Raw genomic sequence first — 19,333 nt, forward strand, 5'->3', positions numbered from 1 at the left:
TTAAATATAACTCACTCTGAAAATCTCCTGACATTCGCTAGTACTTATAAATAGGCATGTCCCACTACCAAAATTAAACCTGTCCTTGCTGGTTTATTGTATCTAACTCGCTGTCCTTCAGGGACTATTTGGGCTAATGTAGTCATTCAAAGGTGATTAAGGGCTTGAGTTCAATATTTACACATCTCAAAGCTAGCCACAATGAGAATCCTGATTGGCTTACAGTTTTTTTAAGTGCATATTTACTTGGGGCCATCCATCTATGGTCAGTTATAAATTCTTAATTATCAACTGTAAAGTTCCCAAAGGTGGGCGTGTCAATCGAATCGAAAAACCCGAAGGCTATTGTGCACATTCATGTTTTTCTTTTTGAACATTTAACTGTTTGAATTTTTGATCAGAATTTTTAAACGTGTTATTCGTTTGAGTATTCCTCAGAATTGATTCCTCAGAAGGACACTCGCATTTTTGAATATTCGTTTTAATTTTAAGGAACCGTTCACCAAAAGTCCTGCACAGAACGAGTTTATTTACTTAACACAAAACTATAATTTATAATATCACTGGTTGTAAATTCTAGAAATTAATTTGGCTATTACTACAGTCTTAATTGAAGTATTAGCTTTTGTTCGAGAGTTCGCCAGTGGGTGAATAGGCCTGGTTCTCATAGCCAGCGAAATTGCCCAATACCATTGATATGCGCGAAGGCGAGTGCTGTATTCCATTTCCGGATTTATCGTCCAGTCCATTAGTTTGACCATTCGATTTTGCACTGGTGGGCAGTACAAAATTTGCATTGCGACAGCGTCGATGAAGGAATGATCGCAGCTTGAAGAAGGCGAAAAGCAGCACATAGACGCAACAGGACAGGATTAGTACGCCAACAACAGTGATAAAAGCGTTTTCTGGCTTGCTCCAGTCAATTACATGGTAGATGTAAGGTTTGCCTTTCCTAAAAACAAATGGTGAATTAAAAACCATTACTTAAGTTTGTTACCCAACATTAAACTCACTTGTTAATGCCACCGCATAAATGATAGATATATGAAAAGACGGCAAACACAACTCCGAATAATACTGGCAGAAATATATGCAGCAACCTCATCGGATGTGCTACAATCCACAGATCGATGAACATGCAAATCGAGTTAAATGCATGAGTGAGTACATTCGTGGCGTCCAAGGCGCTTTCATTAGCTAGAGAAAAAATATAAAATCCATTAATTTCAAAGAAGGTATAACAAATTCAAGAATAACTCACCATCGTACAAAATACTCCAGTAGATAATGGTGATGACAATGGACAGAACCAAGGTTATTATATGCATTCCCCAGTACACTCGAAAATAGCTGAAGGAACTCTTAATGTTCAAGAGTTTATCTGGGAAATATAAGTAAATACCACTTAGCATTCCGTGATAGACTTACACAATTTGTATGAACAACTTACCCGCATATTCTGGATGATAATGCCAAACAGTGACTAGAATAGCACCCAACACGTTCGTCAACATGCACATCCATATTCCCCAGTTGGTCATGTAGATAAAGTACAGCCAATAACTGCTCTCATCATCTGCTTCTGGCCACATCGAAATAATTACCACGACCACGAAAAAAAGAGCCATGAACCAACGATAAAACAAATACGCCATACTCTTTGTGCATGACTGCCACTATGAAGAATTAAAAGAATTAATTTAGACATTTTTACACTAATAATAAGGGAAAAAAATATATTATACAAATTTTTAAATGGAAATAAGATGCAAGATAAGCTTCACTGATCACTACACTGAAAAGAAAATAGAAAAATAAATATCTGACTATTGAATTCAAAATTTAGTATTGAATATTTAAATTGAATATTTAATCGTAATATTATATAAAATGTTTTAAATAATGTGGACTATATTAGATTTAAAATAGTTCCTATTTGATATAAATGCATTTTCTTTAAGTTTAATATGGTTAAAATTAATTAAATGTTCAGATTTAAAATTAATTCCCGAAATAATAAAATAAAAAATTTAAAAAAATGTTCTCATACAAAATAACCAAAAAACGAAATGGAAGAAATATATTTTAATTGAATACAAAATGTTTGGATTTACTGCGGTTTTTTACCAAAGCAGTGCTTCGGAAATTTCGTAATATTTATTTGCATTTATGATACTTTTTTTTTGGAATTTAAATTTTTTTGTTACGTTAGTTTAATAATTATTCATTTGTATAAATTATAACTGATTATTCGGTACCACGTTTATATTACAATTTTTGTAAAAAGATGTTAATGTGAATTTTTGCATAAGGCAGCGAATTGAACCTTTGCCCAATTTTGACTTAGAAAGGTTAAAGGCCACCTGACTTGAGAAGCGAAGTTTATTGTACCTGTCGCATGTTTAAAGAATTGCTTTTTTGACCGACCGTCCAGTTTGTAACGTCTTGCTGCTTATGAATATTTCAATACAGTAATTTACAATGCAAGAGCAATCGGTGTACACAAGACAAGTGTACTGTCATATATATCAGTTTGTGCATATATATTCGTACCCAAACAGACCCCCATTCTGTTGATACTCTGAATAAAAGAAGTCATTAAATATGCTCAAGGTAAGTCCAAAACAAAATGTTAAAACGCTCAATGGCTTTTACTGTCCCAAAGCTAAGGAGATTCGATTTGGTTAAGGCTTATTAACAAATTGTCATATTATCATTATGTAACATTATTTCATTTTAAATAAACTAGAACATTAAATGAGGCATAAAGCCAAAATCTTAATAAATCCTAAGTTTTATAAAAAACAAAAACATTTTTTTCTAATATTACTAAACAAAACATATTACTTTAAGCTTGGTCTACACCCTAAAGTTACTTTGTACTTTTAACAAATTAATCGTACATTACTCATGAATTAGTACCACCTGCTACTTAATTTAGTAAAAATTGTTGGGTATTTCCAAGACCTTTACCCACATTATTCTCTAAACTTCTATGATAGCCTACAGCCAATGACTAACCTACACTTTAAAATGCCCACCATGTACATTGACCCGCAGCCCAAGTGCAAATCAAATAGAAACACACCTGCTGAGGTGCGTGTCGAGCGGAGGCGTTTTTATTGTGGGCCCAAGGACGCGGCTATTTGTACTGTCGTCAATGTTTCATTGAACTATTTAAACTGACCCATCCTGTGAATTGATTCTTACCTGCGACTTGACAAAATCATCGGGCGTATCATGGTCGAAGCCGCAGCTCTTGCGCTGGAACTCCTTCTTCACGGGGTGCACGATCACCTGGAGTTTGCTCATCTCGCTGGCTTCTGTGCCGCTCAGAACCGGACTTAATTTGACTTGAGGTTTTACGTAAGCAGTCGATACACGCAAGTATAGTCTACTGTGCGGTTATGCAATTTAAATCGTATTTAGCGATGCCATTCTCGATGCAGTTGTATATTGCTTATCACAGATCGCTGTAACGAACGTTTCATTATAATTTTAAATATATATTATATATAACAACTAATTTGTATAACTTTAAAAATGGTAACGGCAAATAATTTTTAGTAAATGTATATGATTGACTAGACTTAATTAATTATAAACATTATATAACTTGCAAGCTGATTGTTTGTTTTTAAAGCTTATATAAAAAATATAACTAAAATTAAAAAAATTTTAATTATTTTAAAAATGCTTACATCAAACATATTGTTTCATGTAAAATGCAATTTTCTAGAAGATAATTTAAAGTTTTTTATTGATTTTAGTTTGTGTTTTGTTATTTTGTAAAGTACACTACATACTTTAATCGGCTCTCTTATAAAAGCTGATTTTGGGCATTCTATATCGACATTTTCTAATAAAAACCTTATGTTACAATAATTACATAAATGAAATGATACATTTATATTTGATTCCAAACTATTTAAAAAATGCAATTTATTTTGTTTACCCCAATCCTTTTAAAAAGACGAAGGCAATATTTCCTTAGAATACAGTTTCCAAACCTTAGTAAACATTTATATAAAACTCATTCTCCCTGCTTGAGACGTTTCCTTATCCACAGTTCATTCTCAGTATTGTCGACGACAAGTATACAATTCGGTCCCATTCTAACATCTTTAATTTGTAAAAAGGAAAATAATTTCTTGTTTTGATGGAGTTAGCAGGAAAATTTCTGAAGCCCGTCTGGCGGCCAATTTTGCAAGGTGAGTGACTGAAGAACAATGTGTAGATTAACACGTTTATAATGGATAAATCTTGGGGCTAGTATCGCGACTATATTGCGAGAAGCCGATGCGGAGTCTGGTCGCATTTCCTGTGGCCAAAGTGGAAAGTGGAAAGTCCAAGTACATGATGGCCCACGTTTACATTCATGGGGAGATGGGCAGTGCCAAGCAGGTGATTCGCAGCCATTCCAAAGCAAAGTATCATCGTAAGTTCAAAGAAGTCTCACGATCTCTTGGTTTATTCAATATCAATATTGCATTCACCCTTCTCCTCAGTCGATGTCTATGATGAACTAAAAAAGGAGGCTGAGGCAATGGGACTGTGCACCCAGGGTCTGGGTGGTGGCTACTTGGTTCATGACAAGGAGAAGAAATACATCAAGCTGTATGGAAGGTCACAGGCTCTGGGAAAGGCCGACCACGAAGCTGCCCGTGAATTACTTCAAGCCATCTACAACGATCACAAGATAGATGCTGAATCTGGCGGTATGGAACCCTAGAGGAACTTATACTTTTGGTCCGGCCAATATTTCGGTTTTGAGTCTCTATTGGCTTAAATATTTTTTTATAAATTTTGGTCTTAGGACAGTGTTAAAAATTTCAATTAATTAATAAAAAAATTTGACAAGCGTCCCGGAACGATTTTTACTCTCTGTACTTATGACTGTACTGTGAACTTATGACTTTAGTTTCTCGACAACAACATAACGCGGTGTTAAATATCCTTGGTTTATCGGATTAAGCTTTAGCAACCCTTTAGTTTGACACTAAAAAGGTTAGCGCGTAATGTGCGAAATGCGAAACACAAGTTGTGAAGGCTTGAGCCTAGTAGACTGCTTAATCGTGCTAATAAAGCGACCATTGTGTGACCGACTATTCATGTAATTATATGAAGTGGCTCGGTGGGGTGGCATCATTTATGGATCAATTTACCAGACAGTTCATTCGCTTCGCCGAGCGCTCTGTTATTATATAGTCGGTGAATAATTATTCGCTTCAGCAGGCTAACGGACGTGGAGACCCTCAGCAAGTTATTGTGTTTTGCCTGTCATTGTATAAAAAAAAAAAAAAAGTTATGCAATAAATATATTAATTAGCTGACTAAGGTCGAACATTTAAGCAGAACCAAAAAAAAACAACCTTGATGTCAGGCGCCCAAAGTGCTGAGTAATTATAAAGTACTAGGCTCTGAATTCACAACAATCTGCCATCATGGGCTATGACTAGATAAAACATCTTTGTTTTTCTTCTGATTACCCTGGTGCCCTTGGCATTCTTGATAAGATATTACGTGCCTCTTAAAAAAGTTTTATTTTTATCCTCTGTATAAAACAGAAAAATATAACTTCTACTTAAGCAATCATTAAAATGGCATATGCTTGGTGTACTAGACCTGAATCGCGAACAGCTTTTCCGTCTGAAACTCTAGACCTTAGACATGGATTCAGTCATAACTTTCACGGCAATTGCGTTGGCTTATACAAACAACGTCTAAATAATAATTACTTCTCCAGAGTATAACTCAGCTATAAACACATTTTTCGAGTGCAATGTTCATTGTCCCTGAACTTGCACGAATATCACGCTAATGAGACATTTTAACAAGAAAAAAACTTGAGAAGGAGGGCGGCTAATTCAGTTAACAAACTCTTAACCATCCGCCATGGTGGCCAAGGCGGTTTGAAGTCTTGTTTAGTGTGGATTTTATTTACACGCTTTTTCGGCTGTCCCTTGTGCCACATTTTCGTCAACAAAAGAGACCAACTGCCGTCGAAATACATATGTTTACAGTGCGTTTCAAAACGGTAAGGCTAGCAATCAGTTTTGGTAAAACGTTAATACAAACAAACGATTGCGGTAAGACTTAAAATAAACTTGGCCAACAAAAAAATGCAATGAATCATCATCATTAAAATTCTTTAACTTCTCGCTTTTTATCTCTATTTCTTGGTACATAATGAACCACCAGAACTACCAAAACTTCTGATGTAAATTTCGGATTTGCGAAACTTTTCTACGGGATATAACCCAAAATCTACGTTTACTCACTTAGTTAAAGTGCCCCTTTATTTTGAAACGCACTGTAGGCAATGATATTTAGGTTTATGGCTCTTGAAGTTGTACCAAACTGAACCTTAAAATAAAACTCGTTGACCTTTACAAGCTGTGTAAATCACTTTTCGACTTGAATGAAGTCAAACCGCTTGAGTGAATGGCAAGACGAAGACTTTAGATTCCATTATTAACTACTCCCTCATCAAGATCCACTTATCAATAAGATAAGACACGTCATCTATTCACCAGTTCCAATCTTTTCAATCATTTTAATAGAAAGTGAAATCAAAAGAGTTCAACGCCATTGAAAGCATTTCTTATGTTAATGTCACAAGCATAGCTAAAAAAAACTTTCATATGATTTTCAAGTGGATGCCCAAAAGCTTTGTCCAAAGACCAATCGAAAATCATCATAAAAATTCTTAAGTTTTTTACCGACTACTTTAAGACGCTAATTGGCCAATTGATAAATCCTGATTGGCGATTGGGGCCCTCAATATAATTAGTCTGCGAATTGTTTTTTATACGTAGAGTGCTAGCAATATAAACTGTTTACCTTTTTTGGTATTTTTGATTTGGGAATATAGATAAGAAACTATTGGTTTATTTAGCAATATTGTGTTATACCAAAGAAGCTCATAGTCCAGCTTTTGTTCATTACGTTCTTGAAATTGTATATATGAGACTACTTTCTGCTATAAAATGAATCCGGTTTTTCAAATAATTGTTATTATCGAACTTAACGAGGTCAGTTATTGTATCAAAGGTGCAAAATTTACTCTCCTAATTCGAGCAACCGGAAGCGAATAAATAAAAAAAATAAAAGTCTTAATAAATCTATAATGTTTGTGAGAATGCTTAAATAAACAAATCTTGACTGGCCTGTATTATTCGTAAGCCACCCAAAGTAACCCGCAGAAAAAATGCGAACAAACTAGTTTGCTTATGGAAGCCGGTCAATTAGCTAACATTAAAGATTCGATGGGTATTTAAACCGCATTTGCAGATTTTACATAGCCAGACTCACCTTAAACAAATTGCAAGTGCAACTGTCAGTCCGATTCCAATGCAGTCCGAATTTAATTGGAATTGTTGATATTTGATGAACAGGAAACTTATAATCGTTCACTCAGCTCGCTTTTTCATTAACATTTTTTGAGGACGTGCCTAAAATTCGAAGTGTAACGTAAAACCCAATGAGCCAATATGTATGCAAAACAAATGCCACGAAAGTAGAAACTCTACCATTAGGTATGTACATTTCAGAACGTATAAGATCTGTACATCTTCTTTAAAATTTTCAAAAAGCCTTAAACCAACAGAAAACACCATAAGATTGTATTTTACTTTCATATAAAATCTATCGGAAACGGAAAAAGAAATGTTTTAGAAGCCACACAAATTAAAAGCAATAGAAAGCTTGTTAAATCAGTGAATGCATTTGTTTTCTTTTTTATTTGTATATTTGTATCTTTGCGATATTTTTAGATAGCGCTTATTTCTAAGGTAAAGCTTTGCTTTGCCATTTTAATTAACTGAGTATACAAAACACATTGTTTGTGAAAGAAACATTGATTATTATATTGTTTATCCTGACAACTATTCCTCAAGTTAGAAATGTTTTCCACGTTTCTCATATTGATTACACTTTAACATTTTTCTTCAGCTGTGTCAAACACAAGCTTTATTTCAATTAATTTTTTTTTTGCGCCATGTACTTTGCGGATTATAAACGCGGTCTGGCTGTCTCAATTGTCTTTTATTTTTTGGCCTGGTTGGTAATTTCTATTTGGGTCACCACAGCAACAGCAACAACAACAACAACAACTTTGCATAACGGTATCTAGCCATTTCGAGTTTGTTTGTTTGTTTGTTTGATGTGCCTTGTGCATTTTTAGTCTGTTTGAGTATTACACCAACCGATCACTTCACATTCACGCACCGATGCACCAGAACAGCCGGGGAAACAACAGCAACCAATATATAAATACTATTAAGTAAACGCACCAAGCAAGCAAATTAAAGTTGCGAAGAACAGAGCGCAAATCACGACTTCTCACGGCAAAAAAAGAATTTCAACTGATCGTGGCTTGGATTTTGGTCTGGTGGAGTCGCGCCGTTTTAGATCGTATGTCGTTATATCGTCATGTCGTTATATCGTAATATCGTAAGCGCAGACGCGGCTGCTGCGACGCCGACGTCGACGTCGACGTAGCCAGGTGTGTTTGCCCATGTGTTTTATGGCTGAGAAATAAAAGAGAGAGAGAGACTTCACAGAGAAAAACTTCGTAGTCATTTCAGTTCCAGTTGGTACTATTTATTAGTTTGTAGTTTTTCTTGAAAAATATATACTTTTAGAAACATTTTTAATGAGTGTTTTGCTTATTCTTTTCGACAAAATATCGCCTTTTATGCTGATAATTGTAATGACTAAATAAACATAAAATGTATAATACGAAACTTTTTTTTATCATTACCCCAAAGCACCTACCACATGTTTATTAATTTGTGTAGAATCCACCTTGAATTAGACGTTAAAGCTTAATGGAAATATTTAAAGTTTTGGAAGATCTTATTCAATTATATTTGATTTATTTATCATTTAGCAATTTGTTTTAGTTAAATCAATAAACGAACCTTGATTAATTCATTTGAAAAATATTGAACATCTTATTATTTGAATACTCTTTTCTTAGTTAATCTAATCAAAATGTGCTGCAAATAGTTATTATTTTAAATACTTAATTTAAAAATTTTAAAAATATTTATTTTCATAAGATTTTTTTACATTCTTTCCATACTTACTTCGAATTTATTTTTGATTTTTTCAGTGTTTCGATACTAATAGAACGATAAGGCACACATAAAAACCGATGGATGCCTTTTGGTCTGTTTTCTGCCCTCCTCTTTTATCCACTTTGAGCTTAATTACTCGCTAACCGTATTTTGTGAGTTTTTGTGTGCTTTTATTTGGCAAATGTTTGCAGCCAAACAAAAGTAGAAGATTTTACCTGCGGGTACAGTTTGGTAAAAGAGAGAAGGCAACTTCGCGCTTATTAATGTCTTAATAACAGTGGCAAATTTCGTAATTTAAAACCAGAACTTAACTCGGTTTTTTCTGTGTAAACACTGGATTTGTAATCTAACTGCAACGATACAAGGAAAATGCTTAGTCATCGTTTTATTCAAGAACATCAAAAATCTTGGAACTGGGTTAAGAAAGTGAGCAAAAATGTAATTATTCTGGTTACCCAATTCTTTGTGCCATTGAACTTGATACCGTGTACTAAAAATTTAAGTAACCATTACGGGTTTATTCTTTTTTGAATAAAGCAAAAGTCTAAGATTTAATATAGATACTTATCAAATTGTTAAAATTATAATAAATCCCTGGTTGTATTCGATAGATAATGACAGAAAACATACAAAAACAATATCTTAAGTATTAAGTTAGAATAATTTTATTATTTTTCAATGCTTTCCCATAGATTTCCGACACTATTCTATATCAATAAATTCACAATTTATATTTATATACACTTTTTATTCCGATTTTCGTTTTATATTTATGCAATTCCATAATTCTCTTGAAGTATCACTTAAATACGATAACATCAATTAGAGTATTTCAACAAGTTTCATAGTAATATTTAATCCATATATGTAGTAACAAAATAATTTCTTATTATACCAAACTAAACCAATTCAAAGTTAAGGAACCAGAAGATTAAAACTTACAATAGCAGAAACTAATTATAAATAAATGCATGCGAATGTGATGTAGGATGGGTTCTAAATGGAACTTACATAATGCTGGCGATGCTAATAGAACTTGGTATATGTGCGGGTGCCAATGAGGTGATATTACATGGGTGTCAGTGGTGTCTCTTTCATCTATTTCAAATCCCTCATATCAGACCCACTGCATGGGGAGTCCAAACCACACTGAATGCCCTGTTGAACATCCTCTTCAGCTTGTAAAGTCCGAAGAGCAGCATCCAGTAGCACATAATGAGCACAAAGATGCCCACAAATGTCACCAAACAGCGGTTGGGATTGTTCCAATCCAGAATGGGATACACATAGGGATTGCCAAATCTGCAGGAGGATTATGCAAGTGATCAGTTTTAAAGTGTAGCGTATGCGGGTAATGTTCTTTACTTACTCATCTGTACCCCCGCATAAGTGGTAGACAAAAGTGAAAATGAAGAAGAAAATCGCCAGACTCATGCCGTAAACCATATGCAAGATCCTAAGTGGAAATGCCACGACAAAGAAATCGATCATCATCATCACAGAATTTAGTCCGTGGGTAATAATGCTTATAGCTGGGTATCGCATGGGTTTATCTATATAAAATAATAGAATATTGGTATTATACATATTACGTATCAAAAGGAAAACGTGTTTACTTACACCCATTTTAAAAATCAACACAAATTTTGCAATAACTTGTGAATTGCTAATGAGTTAATAAAAATTCTTCCTAGATTTCAATTAATAAGTTTATGACTTAATGGATAAGCAAACGTATAAATATGAAAGAGTTTCAGGAAAAATAATTATAATAATAAAGCATTAATATTATTATTCTAATTTATTCGTGGAAAACATTCAATATATAATATTTGTTATAAGTTCAATTAGAAATCTTTTAAGATTATTCTTAATAATTAACAACTCAATTTAAGATCATAAAAATGATAGAAAGTTCCAGTAAAAATATTTTTAATAAAACATAATTAATATTATGCATGATAAAATGAAATCAAGTTATTTTAACCAACTTAAATATGAAACACAAATTGGGGGAAAACAAGTTTAATACGTTCTGATCAGAAAACTTCCTTAATTTCAATTTATTAATTGAAAACGTAATAAATAGATATAAGCAATTTACAAAAATGATAGACTATATATAGTAGTCTAAGGAAAAATAGATTGATTTCCGCACATTTTACGTCATACAGACGTATACTCACTCATTTTTCCATGGAGGAACACCCAGTAGACTGTTGATATGATCAGCGCCAGTGACAGGGTCATATTATACAGCCACCAGTATATTTTCAACCCCCTCGAGGTCTCGGTCTTGTGGGCGGATTCCTGCACCAGACTCCGGGTATTCCTCAGATCGAAGTGCCAGCAGGTGACCTGTACGGCGGAAATCAGCATGGTGATCGTGCACAGCCCGAATCCCCAGTTGGTCATGTAGATAAAGAACTTTCCGTCGCAAAACTGAATTATTATGCACATGATATACACGCCCAGGAAAAAGAGGGCCCATAGCCAACGGTACAGCAGGTATATTGTGTTGATCTCATCCTTTTGCCACTGCAAGAATGAATTATTTATTAATTGTATAAAAATCGATGACTAAATGGTACATAATCTATTTTGTTACATCTATTAGTCGTCATACTTTGTTGCTTCTACTGCGCTAACAGTGCAATGTCCATCCTTATCGCAGACTGACTCTTGCTTGATGATCTATTAATGATTATGTAACATTTCAATTAAAATATTTCACACCTTTGCCCGCTTTAATTAGCGAAAACAAATTCTATTTGTTAATGAGAGCACTTATCACGATTTAATGCTTATCACTCCCAATGACGTAGTCAGAATTAGGGCCTGTCTAAGTAATTCCACCTTCGTGTCAAAATCTTTTGGTTTCGTGTGTGCAATAATATTCAAATTTATTTGTTTTGTACGTAATTATTACGGAAATAAAGTCAGTTGATTTGTCAGATTACGCGGTCCTCCATGGATATTTATGGGCACGTTTGCCGACCGATAAGGCCTGCCTAGAAAATTTATGGCCTGAACCAAAACAGTACTCTGGTTCCTGTTTTGATTTGCTTAGTATTTCATTGGTGCGAAATGTGTAATAGTTTTTATGGTGTAGCTCCCATTACTTCCCAGAATTTTGCATTGCCATGGGGATTACTTTTAAGGGGCGAATCGCTTTGGGCAATTTTTCAAATGACTCATAATGCTGATTTGTTGCCGATTTTTAGTTGGTTTGCTTCTTTCCTACTCACAATGAAACGAAAAAAATAGGGTTGTTAGCTTAGACATTCTTATCAAAGTTGGTATTTATAATGCGTCTGACAAACAACTTTTATCCATATAGTTGGTTATTTGTATGGGTTGGTATGTCTAAGTCTATATGGTATTGTTAAATATTTCATTCATTCATAAAAAGTTAGCTTAAAACATAGTTTCATATCTATGTGGGTTACGGTTCTGTATATAACTATCGTTCATGTGTGATATTTGTTGAAAACACTACCACTTTAAAGACAGCCAAGCTTTTAGTTTAGTTGTGCTAATTAAATTCAAGCTAATTAACAATGCTCGCATGTATACTGTGCTCTCACCATAACATTTTATGTTTCATGTGAACTTCGCTTTTTTTGTTGAGCACATTCTAACGAACTTTTTGTATGAAATCCACTTTTCTCTTTTTTTTTTTTTTTTTTCTTTTTTTGTATTCCTAATGGATGGTTGAATGCCCTGTGGCACTCAGTTTTAATTTGGGCTTTTTGGCTGACGTATTATTTTTATATTTTTATTAGATGAATTTTGAATACACTTTTTACTGGTGATTCTCTTATCAAATTATATTTTTAATTGCACAACTTTGTTAGATTGTTGATGGCCAAGATGTGCGTCGTTGCCTGTAGAAAACAACAGTTTACGAACATTATTTCTAAGCTTCTAGAAACTAAATGTTACTTTAAACGTCTTAAGTTCAACAGTTTTAGCACTAATAACCCCTCAGCTTTTCGTATTCAAGAAACACGTGCCCTGTGATCTCACATGAAGAGTTGGGTTCACTAATGACAGTGACTACAATGTTTTCACTTATTTTTGCTACTGCCTATTTGCACTACCCGCATGATACCACCTGAGCTGTTACAGCACCGATAAAGTCTGCTGTATTTGGACAATAATTACGGGCTACTCAGTGCTCACCTGAGATCTGTAGAACAAATGAACGCGGTTGTATGCGAAACCAAAATTCGTTCGTTGCAATTCCTTGTTAAAGCTTTTGCAAAAGTCGTCGAAAAGTTGCATTTCATATGTTTTTTATTTAATTTATTATTAATTTAACTTGTTTTATTTTAATTTTGTATTTTGTGTTCTCCCTTATCGTGTTTTGGGTATTTTTTTTTTTTTTTTTTGGTTGGAACTGGCGATTGTTAGGAGCGGAGACTTCCGAACCGAGTCGCGTGTAGCCGGCTACTGACTTCAGCAGCGCTTTTGAGTTATGTTTACGACCCACACGAGTTGCGACGAGAGATAGGTGGAGAGAGTTAGGGCAGTGGAATACGATGAGTAAGGAGCGATGGAATCTCCTCGATCAGTTGATCTTGAAAAGCGATCTTCCAGAGGACCAGAGGGATGGGATTGTGGGGTTATTGGCAAGTCTGAGCTCCGAGTTGGCACGCGCACTCGAGCACTGCAAACGGCGGACTGAATCGATACGGAACCCGATCGGAAATAAGTGATCGACGACTCGATTCCAGTCGGCAGACGATCACTAGACACATCGGTTGGTTGCCTAACGGGAATTGGACACTCCGACCACTGGCGTATCATGCTTTTTATATGGCGACATCGCCACCAAATTTAATTTAAAATAATGTGGAGCACTACTCGCCTGCCCGAAAGAGTGTGCCACTTGACACCCTCCCGTTGGTGGGAACCGAATTCTACGGACCACATTGTATCACTGATATTGACAGCACTGAACTTGAAGCCATGGAGGTCGGCCAATTAAGATCTCCATTAACCAGTGCCAGGGAAAAGCTCCGAAAGTCAAATACATATGCCGTGCAGCACTCGATGCCCGAAATTCCAGCTGACCTACATTATTGAGGGTGGAAATGTTCGAAGAACGATAAGCAAAGTGGGTTCGGCCTTATCTAATCCATCAGAGTGAGTGCTATTATGCACTCGAAAGACAGATAATTGGCATTTAAATGAAAGTAGCTTTGACATAGTCGGTTATTGTTGATTTATTTGATCATAATATCCTAATAGTAAAATAATAAATACTCATATAAATCGAGAACACAATACCAGGTGCTTATTTCGTTAAAAACATTTGAGGCCTTTTGGTTTTACAAGATATAAAATTTGTTCAGCTCTTCGTTTTATACTTAACTAGATCAAGGCCCTCAAAAGAGATTATTAGTTTAAAAAAACACAAATTTTAATAAAGCTTCTCTCATTAAAACTAATTATTTGATGAAAATCAGCTCTGTGATAAGGTTTTTATTCAGTTAGATCGTCAGCACTAATTGTGAATCATATTGTTTACTATGGGGTTGTACAATTATTAAAATATTTTTTTTTTATTTTTATTACTTGATACCTTGTCGAGATAGAAAAAGAGCTGCACGTCAGTTTGACCTTCTCGCTGTCACATTTTCACAGCTAAAATTGGATCAATTTGCGCGCTTAACAAACGCCTAGCATCGATTACATGTGGACATTCCAGCTGAATTTTGCATACCCATTTGTCAAGTTTAGAGACCCATCGTCAAACGCAAATTGTAAGTAATCAAAAGAGTAACTGGTCGTTACCCTTTTTCCTGACCTCGTCATTGGCCGAGAACAAGAAACCGAAAGTGTCGGCGGCATTTGTTGTAAAGATACGCAAAAAGCACAATTGAAACTTCCTCTTTATTGTATAGATTTAATTGGCCTCTGTAATTGAAATTCAATTTCAGGCGACATATTCTGAAATTGACCTGTGGCATGAATCTGTGGGAATGGCCTGACAAACAGCAACGATTTTTTTTAAAAGGAAAATTCCCATTGATCGGTAGTTTACGTGTTCTCTGGTTACATTAAAATGATATAAGCAATAAGTTGTTTACAAATAAGTAAAATTTATTAATTGGAAGTCTCGCTTTGGAAATCTAAGAATCCAGTCGATATATAGTAAACATTTAACAAAAAAAAGTGAATAATAATAGCTTTGTTTATATTCGGTTAATGAAAAGCTAATCAAATATCAGATTCTGGAAACCTTGAAAAAATCAGGGTAAGCCCATTAGCATATCAAATGTGATATACGAGAAATGTCCATGCCTTTTCCAATTAAAAACAACAAAAAAAACTTTGGAGCACATAAGATTTTCGCTACTGTCTTTTCTATTACAAGATATTTGGATATTTTGGTTCCTATTGAAATTAAACCAAGTAAAATAAAATAACTTTAATTCTTCATCATCCCCATAGTAAAGTGCAACGTACTATCGCCATAAATCTTTCTTTCTATCTTGAGCTTAACACTATTTTTGTGTGCCAACCTTTTATGCGAATTAGTTTTCAAATGCTCTTTCAGGAAAATATAGCTCAAACATTATTTATGCATCTGATTATACAGAGGATATCGCATAAAGAGCTAATGTCAGTTGATAGGCATGATTGGCAAACTAGATAAGTTCATAAAAGATTTAAATGACTCAGATTTGAAGTCTGTACTTATCTCATGTGTATCGCAATTTCAACACTTCCATTTTTATACCCACTATACTAAAGATATATAAAATCGTAGTACCAAAAAATAAAAATTGAAGTTATAAAGAATGGTTGGCCCAAGAAAATAAAAACGGACTAAATAAAGCAAGCCTCATGGTACATATAGCTTTTAAATTTTAAGATTCATAGTCTTAAATCTACGTATAACTACATTAAAAAACACCCTGTCTCTTTTAAAAGCTTTATCACAGTGCCTACAATTTTGTACTTCACTTTTTTTCTTATCAGGGAATCTATGATTCATAGGAATCGAGCTAAAAAACCTACGTCATAAATTACATTTTCGAAGAGTTAGCACACTCCCTCACACTTGGAAAACCCTCACACAGAAAAGGAAACAACTTCAATCACCTTTCCTCCACTTTGAACAATAATAATAACATAATAGCCAAATTGATAAGCTACCTAGATGAGTCTTGCAGAAAATGTTAGTGTACTCTATAAAGGGTTATCTAATTTATTCAAAAAGCGCTTTAGAAAGTCAAAAGGACTTTATCATTTACAGTAATTAAAAATAAAAGGTATTTTAATCGACTTCGAGGTAAGCCACTTAGATATTCAAGAATTTAAGACAATTTGGTTTATTTTGTCCAATAAATTTAATTTAATTGGTATTTTAATTGGTAAGTTCAATAGCCACCATAAAAAAAAGAACCGAAATATCTTTTTGTCTAATCAGTCTACAAAACCTATCTATAATGTTACAACTAGATAATTGTTTTTAAAAAATGTGCATAATAAATCTTTGTATACTCTTTTTACATTAATAGTTATGGTAAACAAAGTTAATAAATTATTTCTTTGCATGCTACTTAGTTATAGATTTGTACTCTATACAAAATGTATTGCTTAGTGGAAACTTGATAATTTACACAGCTAATAAATCGAATTGATTTCTTGATACTTGATAGTGTAGACGATTGGGAACACGTGTACTGAATGCCATTAGCAAGAGTATTTAATCCACATCTTATCGCGTCTTCGTCTAGGGGGGAATTGGACTGATGGAACTTGGCTTGTCTCGGAGGAAAAACCGCCAGCATTTGACACTGGACACGAGTGTTTATCAACATGTTATAGCCCATCTGGCATATGCGAAAATTCCCAAAAATGTTTAAAAATTTAGGGCCATCGATTGCCGTGTGGATATTAATCGTGTGGGAAAATTCCCATCGAAAAACTGTAGGGTTTAATTCAGTCTATGGCTCTGACCGCACTTGTCCACATCCACTTCCACATCCACGTTTCAAGTTTTGCTGGCCTTATCAAAGGCGCACGCTGCTGCGGCTGTGAATTAGACATAAACGGTTCTCGTTCAGGTGATAAGAATCCAGATAACTGAAGCGTTTCCTATAGCAGCCGATTACCGCGATTCAAGCCGAAACGATTTGCGCGAAAAATGGCCCTCCATTTGGAGTGTTTGGCACCTGTGCGGCACGGTTCCGTCAGTCTTCGATCTACGGGCAAGTCAGTCGCCTGCTCTGGACTCTTCTGGCCCTCCTAGTCCAACGAAGCCGACGACGCGTCCACCCAGCCGCCATCATGCGTGACCAGAGCCAGGAGCCCTGCTGTCTGCCCCTGAAGGAGGAGTTCCAGCGCTCCAAGTTCTCGCTGCACCACGATGATCCTGGCGCCTTCTGTCGATCGCAATGGCAGAAGGGGGAACGCAGCCTGATCTGGCTGCTCTATCGATGGATCCTGGCCGGTTTCTTCGCCGGCGGCGTCATCGGCAGCATGGTGGATGCCTTTAACGGTGGTCGGTGGTTCATCTACCTCACGGATTGGGGATTTTCCCTGTGCTTCTTTTGCTGCACCTATGGCGCCGTAATCGCCACCATTTACTTCATAAAGCCCTTGTATTTTGGTGAGTATTGAGGGATACGCTACAAAACATTAAGAGAAAAAGGTAATTTTCCAATATGTTTTTAATATGTGCATTTAATCATTATTATCAAAATACTATAAAATATATTAGGCATATAAAACATTCAGAGAAAATATTCTTTTTCAAAGAATAAAAATATAATAATTTTTATTTAAGAAATAAAACCCTTGAAAACGATAGTTAATGCGTGCTGACTGAATGTTAGTCACTATAATAAAATTATAAAATATTAATAAATATTATTTCATACCATTCACAAATTTAGCTCCTGGCAGCCGGGCTTTGAAGATCTACTGGATTTCCCACTATACAACTGTGGTGCTGGCCATGCTGATCACCTTGGTCTTCTGGGCTGCTCTCTATCCATGTGAGTTGTGCTAAAAAATCTTCTTTTATAATTGGAATTAAATTTTTCTTAATAGCTATGCCGGAAATGGGAGCAGATCTGTACAACCTGTGGGCGCACGCATTCAACTCGGTTTGCATGATCTTGGACTGCTTCATGGTCGCATTTCCCACCCGCATCATGCACTTTGTTTATCCCTTAATCGCTGGCTTAACCTATGGTCTATTCTCATTGATTTACTTCTGGTCTGGTGGTGTGGATCCGTAAGTACATGTTACAAAATATTTGACAATTTTTAATTTCTAACTCATTTATTACAGACTGGGAAACCGTTTCATCTACTTCATTTTGGACTGGGAGCAACCAGGCTTGGCCATCGGATCCATTTGTGGCTGTGTGGTTCTGGCCTTTTGCTTCTGTGTGTTGATCTTCGGAATATACAGATTGCGTTTTTCAATGCACGAGTGCTGTAGCAGAAAACCTGAGGAAATTCCAGCTACCTCTGCTCCTCCTAAGGAGCCACGTCAAACTGTTTGATCAAAATTCCTTAGTTTTTCGAGGGATTCCAAAAAAAGTAGATAGTGGATTGCATATGCGCGGACTGTAAAGGCATGTATGTAGAAAGTCCATTAATAGCACCAATATAACCACCCAAGCCTGACAAATTACGTTTTATTTTGCAATAAGTTAACTAATTAAAATACACGAGTTAGTTATTATTAAAGTTATTATTGTTTAACGCCCTATTAAAAATGTTGTACAATTCATATTGAAATTGAATGTTGGATTTTTAAACAAAAACTTTAAATAAAATATTTTTATTGTATAATATTTAATTAGGAATTTTTATTAGCTTATTTTTTTGTATTGCTTAGACTAGAATAGTGAATCACGGCTTTTTCCTCAGAAAAATTCCTATCTTTAAACGAAATATTTTACCCTCTATAATTGGTAGAATCCCTTTATTGGGTGCTTAACAAGAAACTCCGTATTTAATGTCAATATATCAATATTACGTATGTATCTGCATAATCTTGTATACCGGAAAGTGCTATTGTACCCTAATGAATGCCGGTAATCATATCGATAGTGAAACTTTTGTAAAATTTTCATATCTGTGACTGATTTGATAGACAGTTCGATAATGTCTACACAAGTATGAGTATTGAACTTATATTCTCTTTCTTAAAAACAATTGCTGATACTGTTTTTCGTGAATCGCGTCTGAGGACAGATCAAGTCGATTGCGAACTC

General features: G+C 35.0%; 4 protein-coding genes across 10 annotated transcripts; 2 read left to right on the forward strand and 2 right to left on the reverse strand.

Annotated features, from left to right (window-relative positions):
• Nucleotides 1-509: 509 nt before the first annotated feature.
• On the reverse strand, nucleotides 510-8,369 carry LOC128261840 (protein rolling stone). 7 transcript variants are annotated; one of them, XM_052995740.1, is made up of 8 exons: nucleotides 8,230-8,369; nucleotides 7,315-7,454; nucleotides 5,166-5,277; nucleotides 3,211-3,473; nucleotides 1,451-1,676; nucleotides 1,262-1,381; nucleotides 1,014-1,197; nucleotides 510-952 (listed from the first exon to the last, which is right to left on the reverse strand). In XM_052995740.1, the coding sequence occupies exons 4-8, from the start codon at nucleotides 3,310-3,312 to the stop codon at nucleotides 619-621; spliced, it is 966 nt and encodes a 321-aa protein (XP_052851700.1). In that variant the 5' UTR covers nucleotides 3,313-3,473; nucleotides 5,166-5,277; nucleotides 7,315-7,454; nucleotides 8,230-8,369; the 3' UTR covers nucleotides 510-618. The 7 variants fall into 7 exon arrangements, with proteins under 7 accessions (XP_052851700.1, XP_052851696.1, XP_052851697.1 ...); XM_052995736.1 differs by lacking the exon at nucleotides 5,166-5,277; XM_052995737.1 differs by lacking the exon at nucleotides 5,166-5,277 and having other exon boundaries at nucleotides 8,295-8,367.
• On the forward strand, nucleotides 4,043-4,865 carry LOC128261842 (sex-regulated protein janus-B). Its single transcript, XM_052995744.1, has 3 exons — nucleotides 4,043-4,211; nucleotides 4,274-4,438; nucleotides 4,509-4,865. Exons 1-3 carry the CDS (start codon nucleotides 4,160-4,162, stop codon nucleotides 4,730-4,732), a joined length of 441 nt encoding a protein of 146 aa, XP_052851704.1. The 5' UTR covers nucleotides 4,043-4,159; the 3' UTR covers nucleotides 4,733-4,865.
• Nucleotides 8,370-9,231: 862 nt separating the features above from the next.
• LOC128262169 (protein rolling stone) lies at nucleotides 9,232-13,982 on the reverse strand. The gene is made up of 4 exons (XM_052996266.1): nucleotides 13,269-13,982; nucleotides 11,270-11,621; nucleotides 10,453-10,636; nucleotides 9,232-10,385 (listed from the first exon to the last, which is right to left on the reverse strand). Exons 1-4 carry the CDS (start codon nucleotides 13,368-13,370, stop codon nucleotides 10,196-10,198), a joined length of 828 nt encoding a protein of 275 aa, XP_052852226.1. The 5' UTR covers nucleotides 13,371-13,982; the 3' UTR covers nucleotides 9,232-10,195.
• Nucleotides 13,983-17,229: 3,247 nt separating this feature from the next.
• Nucleotides 17,230-18,859, forward strand: LOC128261305 (protein rolling stone). The gene is made up of 4 exons (XM_052994927.1): nucleotides 17,230-17,712; nucleotides 17,999-18,100; nucleotides 18,156-18,342; nucleotides 18,400-18,859. Exons 1-4 carry the CDS (start codon nucleotides 17,391-17,393, stop codon nucleotides 18,614-18,616), a joined length of 828 nt encoding a protein of 275 aa, XP_052850887.1. The 5' UTR covers nucleotides 17,230-17,390; the 3' UTR covers nucleotides 18,617-18,859.
• The last annotated feature ends 474 nt before the right edge of the window (nucleotides 18,860-19,333 follow it).

This window comes from Drosophila gunungcola, unplaced genomic scaffold (genome assembly GCF_025200985.1).
Source record: "Drosophila gunungcola strain Sukarami unplaced genomic scaffold, Dgunungcola_SK_2 000001F, whole genome shotgun sequence".
Classification (NCBI taxonomy): domain Eukaryota; kingdom Metazoa; phylum Arthropoda; class Insecta; order Diptera; family Drosophilidae; genus Drosophila; species Drosophila gunungcola.